Source organism: Ixodes scapularis, unplaced genomic scaffold, assembly GCF_016920785.2.
Source record: "Ixodes scapularis isolate PalLabHiFi unplaced genomic scaffold, ASM1692078v2 PGA_scaffold2__306_contigs__length_199485367, whole genome shotgun sequence".
Classification (NCBI taxonomy): Eukaryota; Metazoa; Arthropoda; class Arachnida; order Ixodida; family Ixodidae; genus Ixodes; species Ixodes scapularis.
This window is the reverse complement of record NW_024609857.1, coordinates 75209633-75225608: the sequence shown is the minus strand read 5'-3', so window position 1 is coordinate 75225608 and position 15976 is coordinate 75209633. Positions and strand designations below refer to the sequence as shown.

Genomic DNA, 15976 nt, shown 5'->3' with positions numbered 1-15976 from the left:
GAACTTCAACGCGGCACTGACACTCGGGATCGGGCCGGAATCTGGCGGGCCGACGTTTGGCTGAAAGGGAATCGCATTAGGGTCCAACTCAAATGCAATTGTTTCGTGCAGCTTACGGCCGTCAACAGTGTAAGCCGGCCGTCCGGGGATCAGCGCGATCGCCGACACGCCGGGAGTCTCATGCCTGAGAATGTCGTGAGCTTGCCGCCCGGGTGTCACTGCTACAGCAGGCACGCCGGGAGTCTCAAGACCGCGAACGGTGTGAGCTGGGCGCCCGGGTGTCGGTGTGAAAGCCGACACGCCGGGAGTCTCATGAGGGGGAGTGTTGTGAGCTGGCCGCCCGGGTGTCACTGCGACAGCAGGCACGCCGGGAGTCTCAAGACCGCGAACGGTGTGAGCTGGGCGCCCGGGTGTCGGTGTGAAAGCCGACACGCCGGGAGTCTCACGGCGAAGAGTGTTATGAGCTAGCCGCCCGGGTGTCTGTGCAAAAGTAGACACGCCGGGAGTCTCAAGACCGCGAACGGTGTGAGCTGGGCGCCCGGGTGTCGGTGTGAAAGCCGACACGCCGGGAGTCTCATGACGGAGAGTGTTGTGAGCTGGCCGCCCGGGTGTCACTGCAACAGCAGGCACGCCGGGAGTCTCAAGACCGCGAACGGTGTGAGCTGGGCGCCCGGGTGTCGGTGTGAAAGCCGACACGCCGGGAGTCTCACGACGAAGAGTGTTATGAGCTAGCCGCCCGGGTGTCTGTGCAAAAGTAGACACGCCGGGAGTCTCAAGACCGCGAACGGTGTGAGCTGGGCGCCCGGGTGTCGGTGTGAAAGCCGACACGCCGGGAGTCTCATGACGGAGAGTGTTGTGAGCTGGCCGCCCGGGTGTCACTGCAACAGCAGGCACGCCGGGAGTCTCAAGACCGCGAACGGTGTGAGCTGGGCGCCCGGGTGTCGGTGTGAAAGCCGACACGCCGGGAGTCTCACGACGAAGAGTGAAAGTGTTATGAGCTGGCCGCCCGGTTGTCGATGCGAGAGCAGACACGCCGGGAGTCTCAACACCGCGAACGGTGTGAGCTGGGCGCCCGGTTGTCGACGCGAACGCGGACACGCCAGGAGTCTCATGACGGAAAGTGTTGTGAGCTGGCCGCCCGGTTGTCGATGCGAGAGTAGACACGCCGGGAGTCTCAACACCGCGAACGGTGCGAGCTGGGCGCCCGGGTGTCCATGGAAAATCGGACACGCCGGGAGTCTCACAACGAGGAGTGTTATGAGGAAGAAAAAGTGATGGAGGGCCACCGAGGGTCGATAGAAAAGCGTCAGTCCCCGGAGCCCATGTGAGCCTCCGGGAGGCCCGGAGGCGGCTGCGGCGACTCGATCTTGTGGATCGTGTTTTCGGCGCAGCCGGCGGAGAGTAGGGATTTCTTACCACCGCCGGCCGTAGCCGTTTCCCTGTGTCTGAGGCTGCCGCCGCTGTTCGCTACATTCCCGGCGTATGTGTCCTGGCCGGCCGCATCGAAAACAACGACTCGTGGCCCGCCCGTCGGCTTCGTGCGGTGTCTCGGTCGTACTTGCCCCTCCCCCGCTCCGCGTTACCGGTCCAGAGGCCAAGACCTCATCTTGACCAATGGATGGGTTGTGGCGTTGTGAACGTATGCCCTGAAACCCGCTGCGCCTTCGTGATTCATATGCATGAGGATCTAGGGCTCGGGGGACAGACGCTTGGTTGGAATAGTCTGGTTCTCCCCCGACTCTATGTACCCGTGCGTTCCCAGACCACGCAAATGATGGTTCCAGGGTCATGTTCTGTGGAGGAGGGGGGCGGTATCTAAGTTCCGCGAGGATATCGGCCTGGATGGTGATCGCTGCTCGTGCCATCTCGTCTAAGTTCTGAAATGTGCGTCCCCTGAGATGGGGATGGAAACGCGGGTGGCTTTGGCGGATGGCGCGTTCTACTTTCTCCGCGTCTGGTGCCGCGGCGTCGGCGATGTCATACAGGCCCTGGAGAGCCCTTACAAACTCAATGAGTGACTCGTCCGGGTGCTGTGTGCGCGCGCGCAGCTCGTCCCTGATTCGCATGTTGTAATCCGGAGGCAGGAACTCCGCCCTAAATCGCGCCTCAAAATCTGCCATGCTCGTGAATTTGGTTTGTCTTTGCCTCCACAGTGCTGCACTGTCCGTTAGTGCAACCGGGAGGAGACGGTCTAGCACTACCTCGTCTTCTATCCCCGACGCTGCTTTGTAGTTTTGCAGCTCAGAGATGAACGTTGTCACCGACTTCCTATCCGCGTAGCCCGCATACTTTGGAATAGTAAGCGGGAGCCGCAGATGGTCTTTAGGAGGCGGGGTGACTGTTACCGAGGGGCGGCTTAGTTGCATCATCTGGTCCCGTTGACACTGAAGCAGGAGGGTCATGGCCGATCTCAACTCGTCGACAGTGTCCCGTTGCACCGTGCCCGCCGATTCTGTGGTCGCTGGTTGCAAAATCCGTGTGTCATGTTCGGTAGTGCTTTCGGGGTTTAGTCGCTTCGCGAGCTCGCCGAGGGGAATATCATCCTCGTCGTCGCCCTTAGTTTTGCTAAGGTCCTCCGTGGAAACCTGCCGCGGTGGTGTCCTAACTACGTTCATCGTGAGTTCCCCCCAACCCTGAAAGTCTTCCAATCGGTGCTATGGAGGTCTCTTTCTGCCTAAAGCGCGACACTTTTATGTGGGCACAGGTGCTCCACATAAAATCGATGAAAGGTCAAAAAAAAAAAAAAGGAGGAAGCAAACGTTCAACAGAAAGGAGGCCTGTTCTCAGATAGCGGCGTTGTATGTAAACCGCGCAATCACTCTTCCAAAATTACAATATCAGTTCAACAACAAATCGATAACGCGGGTCGAAACGCTCACGCGGAACGCGAGCACCATTCAGGGGCGTGGCGCCGCTCAACGATAACCGTGACCAAAATAGAACGACGTTTGGTTTGTTTCTTTAACCAACAGTTATGAGCTGCCTGTACCCTTGCTCGCACCGTGTGGACGGAATTGTCACCGGCCTATGCGCCGAAAATTCAAATCGCCTCCTCCGCTGCGTGAACGCGAACACATGCGAACCCGAGACAAACAGTGGAAAAAACTCCACTTACCTTCCGGAGTCGGCCACACGAACGAGGCCCCACGTTGGGCGCCAATGTGGGTTTCCCTGCCCACAGCCTGGAAGCCCCCGGGTTCTCGTCCGTGCGGTCCACCCCGGAAGAACACGTAACAACAAGGAAGGATTTCTCACGTCTTCTTTAATGCCCGTCTCGATCCCGAATGCCCCTGTGCCTCCCCCCCAGCTGCGCCCTGCCGGCGCGTGGCGCTGCCGTCGGGCGCCTTGCCCTCTGCCGGCGCGGTCAGTGTGGCGGTGGCCACCACAAGTTTTTCTGCACGCGTAACAATCCCGCTGCAGGACTGTGTGAGCAAAGCATCAGCTGTCTCGCGAACTGGCGCCTGCCTCCTGTGGACTATTGGTAGCGTGCGACGATACGGTGGCACCATGGTGCGGCTCCTGGCCGTAGCATTTCGAATTGAACACAACCAAACTGGCATAGACGTCCTGCGTAGCAGCCAATCTTAGTTTCTAAGGTATGTCAGCTTACATGAGCACGGCACTATATAAAACGTTTGAGACCATTTTCGGTACTAACTTTTACACAAAACCAGGAAATTGAGAGAACAGATTCCCCTCATGTGGTGGCGAAAACCGCCGCGATCATCTCAGTCCCAGCACGTCTACTCTATCCGCCAGCAAGCGAAAAGCAATCCTATAAAAAAAAAAAAGGAGCGAAAGATGAAAGATACTTCTCACATTGATTTTATCAATTAATGGCATGGATAAATGTCGTCTCATAACGATTTCCGGATCATCGAGCACACAAACGCTTTGCAGATGCATATTTCAGCGCAGTTGAACAAAAGATACGGCAGTGTGTTCCCGTCGTTGCTGCTTACAACTGCGGCGCACACAATTGAACCCGAGCTCCGAGCCTGCAGGTCGAATGGTGTGAAAACATGTACGAAGAAATGCTGGACGCGGGTAGGTTTTTTTCAATTTAGAGGTGCTGAACCTTTGCTCCGGAGCAAGATGGTGAAACACGCCCGGCGGGAGGGCGCATTAGTGATCGAGACGCCGCGGACGCCTTAGAAGGGATTCGAGTGGGTATGACTTCACTGTGCGACGCGACGCAAATGCCGTCGTTGGTGGCAGTGCTAGCCGGCTTCCGAGGCAGAGCGGCATGCCCCCTTTGGGTGTTGCGAGGTCCCAATAGTTATGGCCACGTCATGCATGTGTGGAATGCTTGGCAACATCGGTCCGTTGTAGACGTGCACCGCCTCTCTGAGTGTCTTGCAGGCAATCCAGAACGATCCACTCTTTGACGGAGCGTCACACACGCACCTTTACACCGCACCCTTAAACTTGATGTTGCAGTGATGGAGCAACTGCACACAGACACCGGAAGTACCGGAGTCTCCGCGAACAACGACGGCAATAGCGCCACCAACAACAACAACAACAACCTGTCTGCCCCCGTGAAGCGACGCTGGTCGTCGGACTCTGCAAGTGGACAGGCTCCGACGTCGCGCAGTCCGGCAGCGACGCCTATTCCGGCCTCTGCTCCGAAAGCGGCAGCCAGACCACAGCCTGCCAAGGTGGCCTGCATCCGGAATTCAGCCGACGGCGAGGGTGAGTGGGCTCGTTGCTCTTCCTTTGTTTATTGATTAAAGCGTGGAATGCCTTTAAAACGGAACTTCCTAATCCCAGAAATTTTTCCGTTTGTCTGTGTCGTCTGATTGAGGGACGAATGTTCTATGTGCCAGATATTCTACGCCGAATATTCCAGAAACCCATGCTGGTACGATGTGTATAATGCAGCATATTGGAAGCAATCGTGTAAATTTGTTCGGAAGATATTAATTATCGTTAGGGACTGAAGATGAAATATTGCCACGCATGTCACCGAGCGAGTGCGTGCGTGGACTAGTGGTTACCGGGCTTGGCTTCCATGCGGAGGTCTCAGGTTCCACTCCTGGGAGCGGCGCGTCTTTTTATTTATTCTTTCAATTTAGCGTTCTCATAAGTTTGAGAACCTTGTCGTCTGATCGAGGTACAAATGTTCCACACGCCAAACGTTCTATGCTGATTATTCCAGAAACCCACGCAGGTACATAAGGGAGTGACTGACTCCGGCTCGCATGGCGAGCCGGAGTTAGTCTTGCCCTAGCGTTCGACCGTGCTGTTTCGACGCCTGCGACGCTAGCCTTTTTCTTTTTTTGTATTGGGCACAAGTTCGCCCCATTAAACGTTTAGTTTCTCCAGTTAATTCACCACCTTATTATTTGTCATTCGTGACATTTTGGTCAAGCTGCGGGGTATTAACTGGAGAATCTAAACATTTAATGGGGCAAACTTGTGCCCACAACAAAAAAGAAAAAGGCTAGCGTCGCAGGCGTCGATGGCGGTGAAACATCAGGGTCGAACGCTAGGACGAGACCGACTCCCTTATGTACCTGCGTGGGTTTATGGAATATTTGGCATAAAACGTTTGGCGTGTGGAACATTTGTACCTCGATCAGACGACAAGGTTCTCAAACTTATGAGAACGCTAAATTGAAAGGGATAAATAAAAGACGTGCCGCTCCCAGGTTTGGAACCCGAGACCTCCGCACGAAAGCCAAGCATGGTAACCACTCGGCCACACACGCGCTCGCTCGGCAACATGCGTGGCATTATTTCATCTTCGCTCCCTAACAATAACTAATATCTTCCGAACAAAATTACATGATTGCTTCGAAAATGCTGTATTATACACATCGTACAGGAGTTCAGAGATACAGTCGAACCCGGATATATAGAATTCGAAGGGGATCGTAGAATTGTTTGATATATCAATAATTCGATATATAAAAATATGTTAAATCAAGCTCAAGTTAAAATTTTCTGGCATTTCTGCTATTACCGAAGGTCGCGACCAACGGGAGCGTACCAAAGAGAGCATCCAAGAGCCACTAAATACAGTAGAGGGTAGTTGGCGGAGATCGCTAACACCTCCTCGCTTACACGTGCTCCTGGATGGAACCTGCACATAGCAGAAACGACAAAACACAAAAAAAATAATGAAGAAAACGGAAAAGTGAGATGGGTAAAAAAAAATCTCTTGATCCATGGAAAAAAGTTACAAAAAAGAAAGCTCACTAAAATCAGGCAGCAAAAAAAGAAAAAGAAATGCAAAGTAAAAACAGCAAAGCAATAAAGGCAAAAGAAAAAGGTAAACAAAAATGAAAGAAGCTCACTAAATTCAGGAAGCAAAAAAAAAATAGAAAGGCAAAAAAAAAAAAAGGGGGGCAAAGCATTATAGGCCGTTCACACTCTTGCGACCTCTTAGAACTGATGCCTTGAAACCTCTTTCAAGAGGACACAAAGGCGCCATTTATTGGGTAACACTGTAAGCTTGGCGGTCCCGCATATTTTCTGTTTCTCTCGCGCATTATCCTTTCTTTCTTGGATCGAAAAACTTTTGTCAACCATAAACGAGCCTTTCTTATAGGTATTACGTACATTTGACCTCGGAAATCCCGCAAAACCTTCGCTCTTGCGAAATGCAGTTCTAGGGTCACCGCATAGATGGCGCCAGAATGCCTGTGTGTTCCTTGTCCTAAGAAATTTTAAGAGGTTTCAACATGTCTCATCTCTCTCGGTCGTATTCGGTCGCTAGAGTAAGGAGTTTTAGCAGGTCGTTTCCACACGAATGTTTTGCCCTCGAAAGCATCGGCGACGCCACTGCGCATCCGCGCGCGAGTTGTTCGGGGCGTTGGGAGCATAGAGTTATTACAATAAACGCTAGAGGCTCAGCTGGCGCTAGTGTCTATGGGACTTCCGGTTGCAAATTGAAGCAGACAGCATGCAGTCTAGATTTCCAGCCTCCCTGTGTATTCCTATGGGAAAACGCGCGTGAATTTTGTCTCTTTGCCGAAAAATAACATGAATAACTTTTGTCATTTCGGTTGTACCGGATAGTATGTACCTTTATTAATATTGTAGAAGGGTAATTGCTTTAGTTACAGCATTTTTTCTTTACCACTGAACGATGTTAAACTTCGCTATATCTCAGGCCCAAACCTCTGTTCCATGGCAGGTATGTAAAAACGAGCGACGATTCTAAGCAAAATAACAATCGAAAGAAATCTAGAGTGTGCTCAAAGTTCTAGCATTCCGTTGGTGCCTATATATTGCTAATATGTCTGCCCTCTCACTATATGAAAATCACCCCGTCGTGCATCTTTACGAGTGGTTAAAAAAACGTTCGAAACGTAAAGAATAAAGTATTTGGGCTACGAAAGGTGTGTTTTCTTATTATTTCCTATGTTGGGCAGTTTTTATCGCGCGCCTGTTCTCTGGCTTCCCCCTATTTGCAAAGATTTGGAGCGTGCGGGTGATGATCGATTCGAACACAGAACAAGCATCTTCGCACATATTCACGAGCAGGAAGCATAAAGCAGTACTGATTTATTGCAAATCGGACTATATTACGTGACTTTCAATTTGTTGTGATCGTCTGCAAGCAGAGTTACTTATCCAGTGTTACTGCGTAGTTCTTGCCGTCTCTCTTCGTTTTCCACATGTCCTTCGTTCGTTTGGCATGTATATCCCCCATACTGGAAAGCGCCGACGCCGTGTTCGCGCTAACAGTGTCCGACAGTGCACATAAATACATGTACGAAGCGGTTTTAGCACAGTTTTTCATGCCACGATTTTAAAATAAAAACGCCGTAACTGACCAATTATTTTATCTGCGTGTCTGGGAAATGTTCCAATGTGCCTAGTAGGTATGATTTATTCGTGATATTTGCTCTTATAATCGAGCACAGAGAGGAAATGCACTCGCTTTTTTTCCGTAGAATTGCATTACCGGAAGTCAATTTCGGACTGCTTGCTGTCTGCTTCAGTTTGCAACAGCACACTAGCGCCAGTTGAACCTCTAGCGTACATTATAATAACTCTATGGTTGGGAGGCTCTTCTCATTCGTTTCTCCCATTCCTGCCGCTGGAGTCGGCACCGAACGCAGCCAGCACTGTTCACGACTCCGGTAAAAAAAGGATGGCGGTCGGTTCGCCGACCGCCTTCGCCGACCCAGCCGAGCGTTAGGCTTAGGACAGTGGGAGGCAATTTGCCGTCTTGTTAGTCTGCTTCATTTCAGAGATTGAACCAATTCATATCGAGGACTGCTCACAATGGTAAGCGATCGTGAATGCTGTAAGCTGCGCATGCTAGTAAATTTTTGCGATCTGCGGGCAGACTAGCTGCCGTGGCCACCGCGAGCAGACGAAATGATCTGGTTCGAAGGCACACAACGTGAACGATCGTTTAAGTTCAAAATGACGGTATCACACCAGATACCTCTACGGTCGTTCAGATACTTTTTACTCTATCTAGCTTCGCAGTTCTTGAAATTCCGACCGGCAAATGTTACGGTTGCAGTCTTGTTTACATCAGTCGTACACCGGAAACACGAGCTGCCACCACGATGTCCGCCACCATCGCAACGGATTTACACGTTGCAGAATGTTTCACACGTTTACTAGAAGACTGTGCCACCGTTAAACACGATCATCATCATCGTTTACACGGTCGTGCCACTTTCATGATTTGCTAAAGTATGTCAAATTTGACATATGGTTCCACGGAACGGACCAGCTGTACCATTCGTGAATTCGGAACCGTGTGTTTGAAATACAACTCGCTAAAACTTTCTAGTGTGAACAAGCCTTAACCGCAAAAGACAAAGTTAAACAAAGATAAGGGTTCAAAGTGTGATTGCACAACCGCTGTTGTCGACACACTCAACTTGCGGAAGACTTTTTTTCTTTTTTTATTGCTTGTTTTATTTTGGGGTTAAGGAGTCATGGAGCATCAGCAGTGTTCTGGGAAGGGACGCAGGATACCGTTCCGACAGCAGGCACTCCCTGCTCTTCCTACACGTGCGTCGGTGCCCTTTCCCTTGCTTTTGCCATCCTCCACTTTCTTTTTAGGGCTGACTTGGCGGTCTGCCAGCCAGCAGGACAAGCGATGTGCACCGGCACAATCGCGCAATCGATCGCACGAAAAGCAGAGGCTGGGCGGACTTCATTCTTGTTTTCTATATCGAGTGTCCCTGCCATTGGAGTTGGATACAAAAAGACAACGCTCCTATAGTATTACATGTGATTTTCAAAAGAATGTTTGGACTGTTATAAACAATAATTGGAAATACCCCAGTGTGATATAACCGAGCTTGACTGTAAAGGTTGCTGCACAATTTTTTGTTTATTTTAAATGATTTCGGGGCTATCGGGGCACTAAAGGAAAGTGGGTTCTGGTGTATGTAAACAAAGAAAAGCTCGAGGTACGCCTAAGCATTTCTTTTGAGTTGTGAATGCGAAAGCATGCAAGCCGCTTGTCTGCTTCCTTTGTTGCCGGCTGGTCCGCTCCCTTTGTCGTCTGCTGCGTACTAGCGCCCTCACGCTTCATGATCTCGGAAGCCATGGCGCAGCGGCCAGTCGGAGCCCGTCGACGTGCGCCGGCCAATGGAACCGAAGGCGAATTTCTCCTATTGGGAGAGTGGAAACCAGGAGCCGTTTTCACGCTTCAAACTGATGACGTCAGCTCGCGTCATGAGACAGTTAATGCTTTCGCATTAAAAACAATAAAAAATGTTATGGATGCAAGTAATTACCTGTTAATAAAGTGTGGTGGTTTCATGAAAGCATGGTTGGGTGTATGATTAACGGTGAAAAGTTGTAGTTTTGCATGACAGCATGCCCAGCTTGCATGTTGGCTATTGAGACGCGATGATACGTGAAAAGAAGCGATTAGCAGCTTTTTTGTACAGGGGAGGGTTATGGTAGGTTTAGTGAAACAAACCAAAGCGAGAAAGCTGTCTACGTGATGCAGGGTTAGGCAGGCTCAAACTTGAGTGCTTACCTGGAGGCTTAAAAGCAGTATGAGACACAGAGTTACCTGTTGAACGTGCAGCAAGTTCAACCACCAACCACCATCCACCGGAGAAGGTGCACAAACCCGCAGCGCCACCCGCGGCACCAGCGCGAGCTCCGGCACCGGTGAGCGCCCATCCGTTGGAGTGGAGCATAGAGGACGTGATCCGGCACATTTCATCCCTGGACGCGGCCCTGGCGTCTCACTCGGACCTCTTCAGGAGACACGTGAGGCTCTGTCTTTGTTTTCTTTGGCCTCTGGTGTCTTTGGCAGACACCGGAGGGCGCCATCTGCCCTCCTTCGTCTGATGGTGCCCTCTGGTGTCTGCGATAGTTCCGACATAAACAATATTTGCTACATGAATGTAATGTTTAGTTTTCTAGGATGCTTAGAGCCCATAGATTAGGTTATGTCCAGAAGTAAACTGTCGCAGAAAGTGGTTAAGTGCTCCTTCAAGAAGGAAGACCTTGAGGCAAACAGGTCAATTTCCAAAACTGCATCTTTTTAGCAGTCATTTCATCTATAGCCCTAGAGCTGAAAGTCACTTCAGGGTTGCCCGAACGACTCGGGCATCCTGCAAACAGATTGCTCCCTCTGCGCAGGAGATTGACGGCCGAGCACTGCTTCTGCTGAACAGCGACATGATGATGAAGTACATGGGCCTGAAGTTGGGGCCTGCCCTGAAGATATGCAACATCATCGACAAGATCAAGGGCCGCAAAGGCCTCTGATTGCCCCGCAGCGTCGACCCACATGAGCTGCAAGCATTCACCTCTCATCCACACGTCGGGAATCCCCAGCTGCTGTCGGAACTTGGCCTCCGCGGCGCCCAAAGCGACAACGCCGCGTTGCAGCGGCGGTCTGGTTGCAACGTCGTCGAGGATTCGGGGACAGTGGCGATAACGCATTTCGGACCCCCAATTTATTTATTTGTGATTTGTGACATGTGTGGAACTTTGATGTACATACTGTTGTGTGTTAGCCACTAAGTCTTTTTGAGTCCTTATTCTTCTTCCCTGGGGGAGAGGTGAGTTACAACATGCACTTTGTTTGACACCTTTCCTGGAAGGGGGCACTGTCTTTAATCAAGTATAGGCATTTTGTTGCAATGTTTTTGTTTTGGGGCAGTTTACAGCATTGAGACGTTCAACGTGCCACTTTTGCGAATCATTCATAAGCTGGACTGCAATTTTCTTTGTGTGGACATTCAAGAACCTGCTAATAGCATCATCCTTTTTTTTTTTGTTGCCTCTTTGCATAGTTTTTTCTGTCTGCTTAAAGTGAAGTAACTGCTTTGTTCGGATGAAAACGTGTCTTGGTTTATTGAAGAGCATTGTTTGCAATCGACTGCTTTCTCTTCTGCTCTACCTAGATTCAACCTGAAAGCCAGAGAGAGGAGCTTGCGGAAGACGCTCGTCGACAACTTCCATGTTATTTGAAATTTGTTTTTCATCACTTTTGCTCTGTACCTGGTGATCTCATGTTTGGTGCACCACCGCCTTTTCGTTATGTAGCCGTCATGACCCGCGATTCGTCTTGTTCTTTGTTCATTTATTGATCCTTTTCGATCGATCGCTGTTTGCAGCGGGTGAAAGTTCCGGCAAATTTAGCATTGATTCCACATCGCTAACATGTGCGGGACATTATGTTACGCCCATGACGCCAAGTCATCCGCATTAGTATTCACTATCCTCACCGATGTCCATATTCATCACCTCTATGTCACCCAGGCAGTCGGCATACAGTGGACCCATGTGGAAAGGTGCATATGTTGAAGAATGCATCGAGCCAGTTCAACCTATTAGCTGTATGCAGTTCTGAATCAAGCTGGTCCAAAAGAGGTTTGCATGAAATGAGCATTATGAGCAGTAGTGCGATCGGATTATGAAACGTGGCTCCGCTGTACTTGCAAGATGGAGTATGTGTACAGCATTTGTGTTCTGATCAAACATGGTGCATGTGGTGTCAAGAGCAACAACCTCCTGGGGTGGGGAGATTCGGGTGATATACGAGAGCTCTATTTTTCTGGGAAAACGCTGTTGATCTGATCATGGCTGCCAGTGTGACGAGGCTTTGCGCAGTCCCCGTCGCTCGAACGATGCGTAACATGGATCTCGTAGTTGCATTTGATGAGCTCCGGCACGTGCAGTGCTCGTTCCTGTTCTGTTTGGGTTTTTTTGTTTGTTTGTTTTTATTTTGAGGAGTGATAGCAGACTATTTGTCCAAAGGATAATCAACATTGTGATTTTCTGCTTTCGGGTATGTCACTGCTGTCTTAGTAGTGTGTGCAGGTTTTTACTTGAGCACTATGATACATTGTCTTTGCATAATTTGCAAAATGGTTTGGCCGCTAAAATCTCGGAAGTGGCACAAATCTGCCAAGCTGCAAAATCTTTTTTTTTTTTTTGTTATTGTATTTTGTAAATAATCTAAGTCGTATTTTATGTTATGTTTGTTCCTGTGAAGAGTTGGGTTTAGAACATTCGCAGAGAACGTGTGGTTTCCTTGGATTGTTGTGTGAGGGGGTAACATTTAGTTCGACCCGCCAGCTTGGTGGGTGAATGCCGCAGGTTTAACCCAAATTCCTTGCGTGCAGACATTTTCTGGAAGAAACACTGAGCTAGCAGTTTAGCTTCAAAGGGAAAGAATCCTGTTACAAAGCGCACAGAAAGGAAAAGATAAGTCAATGTTCTTAGTGTTTTTGTTTTTTTTTATTATTAATATTTTTTTTTAATTCTTTTTCTTTGTTTTTTCTTTTTTTCGCGCGCGAAATTTTGGAACCAAAGTTCTTCACTGTGCGCGCGCCTTGGAATGTAGTTCCTCCGGCACCTGCGGCGCAGTAATACAGGTGGAGAGATCCGGCGATGCGATGGAGAGGCGATAAAATCAATGTCTCCACGGAAATAAAAAAAAAAAGTATCCCAGCTGTCGCTTGCATATAGTAGTGCCTGTGGTCTGTGTTTAATTTATTATGTGCACGAGCACTGCTCGCAAAGCCAGCATTAGCGTTCCCGACCTGGTCGCTTATCTTTCGAAGTTATTGGCGATAAGCCGAGGAGTCCGACTGCTGTTCTCCCAGATGGCAATCTGGCGATTAAAAGAGGCGTACTCCTAGGTTGCCATCGCGAAGGTACGTCCAAGCATGTTGCTTTTTCTTCTTGAATTCATATGCTCTGAAATTTTTATGTGAGCCGTTTCACAGCATGATTCTCAGCGCAGCTTTGCACGCCATCGCTGTGCCGTGTGGAGTGCTTGACGTCGGAGCGAAGGGCGTGCGGTTGATAACCTTTTCGTTGCGTAGAGTTCTAGAGAATGCTGTAGTTGCGTGGTAGTAGTATAATCGAAGCTACTTTTTCAAGTATCTGAATGCGGGCTATGTGGCACTGCGTTAACTTGCTACTTCGAGCGTAAACATTCTCGAGCATGCTGCTGCGTCAGTAATAAAGGTATTTTTTTTTTTCGTTCAGTTTGCAACGGTAGGCACTACCGCGCGTGTCTCGAACTAGGGTAGAGAAAATGGGGGGGGGGGGGGGGGGGGGGGGGGGGGGGGGGGGGGGGGGGGGAGAGGGAGAAAGAAAGCGCTGTCCCAAAAGAAATCTCGCGCCAATTTGGCGGCCGAGAAAACGCGCGTGCAGAATTTGCTGACACGACAGCAACGGAATGAACCGCCGACCAGCGTCTTGTTTGTACTGGTTTGAAAATGAGTGGGTGAATTCATCTCAAATCGGTGCAAGAAAAAACGCTGAGTCCTCATAAAAGTCTGGAAAAATATGTTGGTGGAAAATGTGTACAAATGTTTTTGTCCTTGAGTTTTGGGCTTCGAAAGGGCAGTAAGCTGGTCTACCTTTTGAGATCTCGTAACGTCTAGATTATTTTTTAATGGGAAAGCATTAACTGCTCAATGGAGCGAGCCGACGTCATCAGCTTTGAAGCCGCGCAAAACGGCACCTTAAAGGGAAGCTACGAAGCTTCTTGGAAAAAAAAAAAAAAATTCTAGTGGATTTTTATCTTGTGAATCCGAATACCGAAACCACGAAAGACAGTCGCTGTCCGTGACGTCATCGACGGGTCTTTTGGCTGCCCAAGGCTAGGGAGGCGGGGCTTCAGCCCTATTTTGAAATTGCTCTTATAGCTCTCCGGCGCGTCGCATTGAAATATAATTGTGATATCTGTTATTCTAACGGCCAAATGAACACAATTTTAAGTGTTTTTTTCTCAAATGCAGAACAATCCTTTCTCCAAGTGAAGCCAGCTAGCTGCCAGCTATGAAACCACGCGAAAAGCCTAGCCAAACGGCACCTAGTTTCCCCGATTCCGAAGGAGCGGAGTAAAGCTGATGGATTTCGCCGCATTGGCCGTGTGAATGGGGCCAGCTGAACATGAAAAAAACACGGAGAAAAAATATAGCATTCGCACCGCTGGCCCCGTTAACAAGCAATGAATTTTCTCTGTGTTTTTCATGTTCAGCTGGCCCCATTTACAAGCAATGAACCAACCTGGGGCCCTAAGCTGGATGCTTGGCGGAAACGACGGCGAGAAATTTGGCGGCCGCGATTGGCCAACGCCACACTTGACCTTGGCGCTGGCCAATCATAGCCGCCGAATTTCTCGCCGACTTTTCCGCCAAGTGTCCAGATTAGGGACCCTGCTCAGCTTAATCCCATTGGCCACTGCGTGCGTCAGTTTCAACGATTGCCACCCCATGGCGCTGCTTGTCCGTCAGCGCGCCGATAACACGAAACGTCCAAGGTCAGAGCGGCAAGGAGAGGGCGCGCTCTGCCAACACCACCTGGCTCTGCCGTCGACGCCAACACGCTGCAGACGAAATAAGGGAGCGGAGAAGTACGGCCATCCGTTTGAGATATCGGTTGAGAAGTGTTCCCGTTCAACGTTTCTGCGGCCTTGTTTTGCGAAATCCAAATTTCGGTTCAGTATCCAGTTTAGTTGGGACACGCGTATCAAAAAAATTAATTTTACGCGAAAAAAAAAAAAAAATTGGAACAATATTGACGGCGCGAGACGCGATTTAGTCGGTAGTCGCCTTTCCCCTTGTATTTTTCTCGGCATGTCGGGCGCGTGGAGGAGAGGTGGATCGGCTTGGCCATCGCGCTGAGGTGGAGAGAGTGTAGGACCATCTTTGCGCGCAGAATTAGAGGAGAAGCAAAGAAAGTAGTTGAGTTTGAGACATCCCTCTTTGTCTTTTCCTTCGACTAAAAGTTTTTTTTTTGTGCCGCAGTTTTGGGCTTTAAAAAAAGAATCAATGTCCACCAGCTCACCTGCATCTTATTGCTACCAAGCGAGGATCCCACAAAATAAACCCTAAAATACGTAACAAAATCCCGCTCTACGTTAAAAAAGAAGATATTGGTTTTACACACACACACACACACACACACACACACACACACACACACACACACACACACACACACACACACACACACACACACACACACACACACACACACACACACACACACACACACACACACACACACACACACACACACACACACACATATATACCGGGTGTTTTTGCGAAGACTTTCAAAAATCCTAAAAATTAGGGCGATTGAAAAAAAGAAGAAACTCTATTCGGGAACAAACTACCAGCCACGGCGGACGTCAGGAATTGCCAAAAACCCACTAATTAGCCAGATAATTAAAACTTGTTAATTAACTTTTTAATTAGTGGAAATAGACATATGATTCCAATTAGAAAGTTGCTGAGCGTTATCGAAAACCACTAAATCAGTCATTTTCAGAAAGACTTTAAGCGCTTGAGAAGAGTAGTAGCGCACTAAAATTACCACTCGTGGAGCAGGTACAAGGCTGGGGCTAGATGAGAGGCGGAAAAATCCCGCGGGCGCCTTACCGCAACCGCTAGCCTTGTACCTGCTCCACGAGTGGTAACTTTAGTGCGCTACTACTCGTCTCACGCGCTCAAAGTCTTTCTGAAAATGACTGATTTAGTGGTTTTCGATAACGCTCAGC

The 15976-nt window shown here is 49.5% G+C and overlaps 2 protein-coding genes across 2 annotated transcripts in view; one reads left to right on the top strand and one right to left on the bottom strand.

The window, feature by feature from the left end:
* The window catches only part of LOC8051197 (polycomb protein SCMH1), a 74362-nt gene extending 60929 nt beyond the window's left edge, over positions 1-13433 (top strand). The window contains exons 11-13 of the mRNA XM_029968273.4: positions 4441-4695; positions 10022-10209; positions 10585-13433. Coding sequence (XP_029824133.3) covers positions 4441-4695; positions 10022-10209; positions 10585-10713 — 572 coding nt within the window. The 3' untranslated portion in view covers positions 10714-13433. The remainder of the gene's footprint in view (positions 1-4440; positions 4696-10021; positions 10210-10584) is intronic.
* LOC121836763 lies at positions 1413-3373 on the bottom strand. The gene has a single exon (XM_042291923.1). It carries the CDS (start codon positions 2613-2615, stop codon positions 1413-1415), a length of 1203 nt encoding a protein of 400 aa, XP_042147857.1. The 5' UTR covers positions 2616-3373.
* Positions 13434-15976: the final 2543 nt, after the last annotated feature.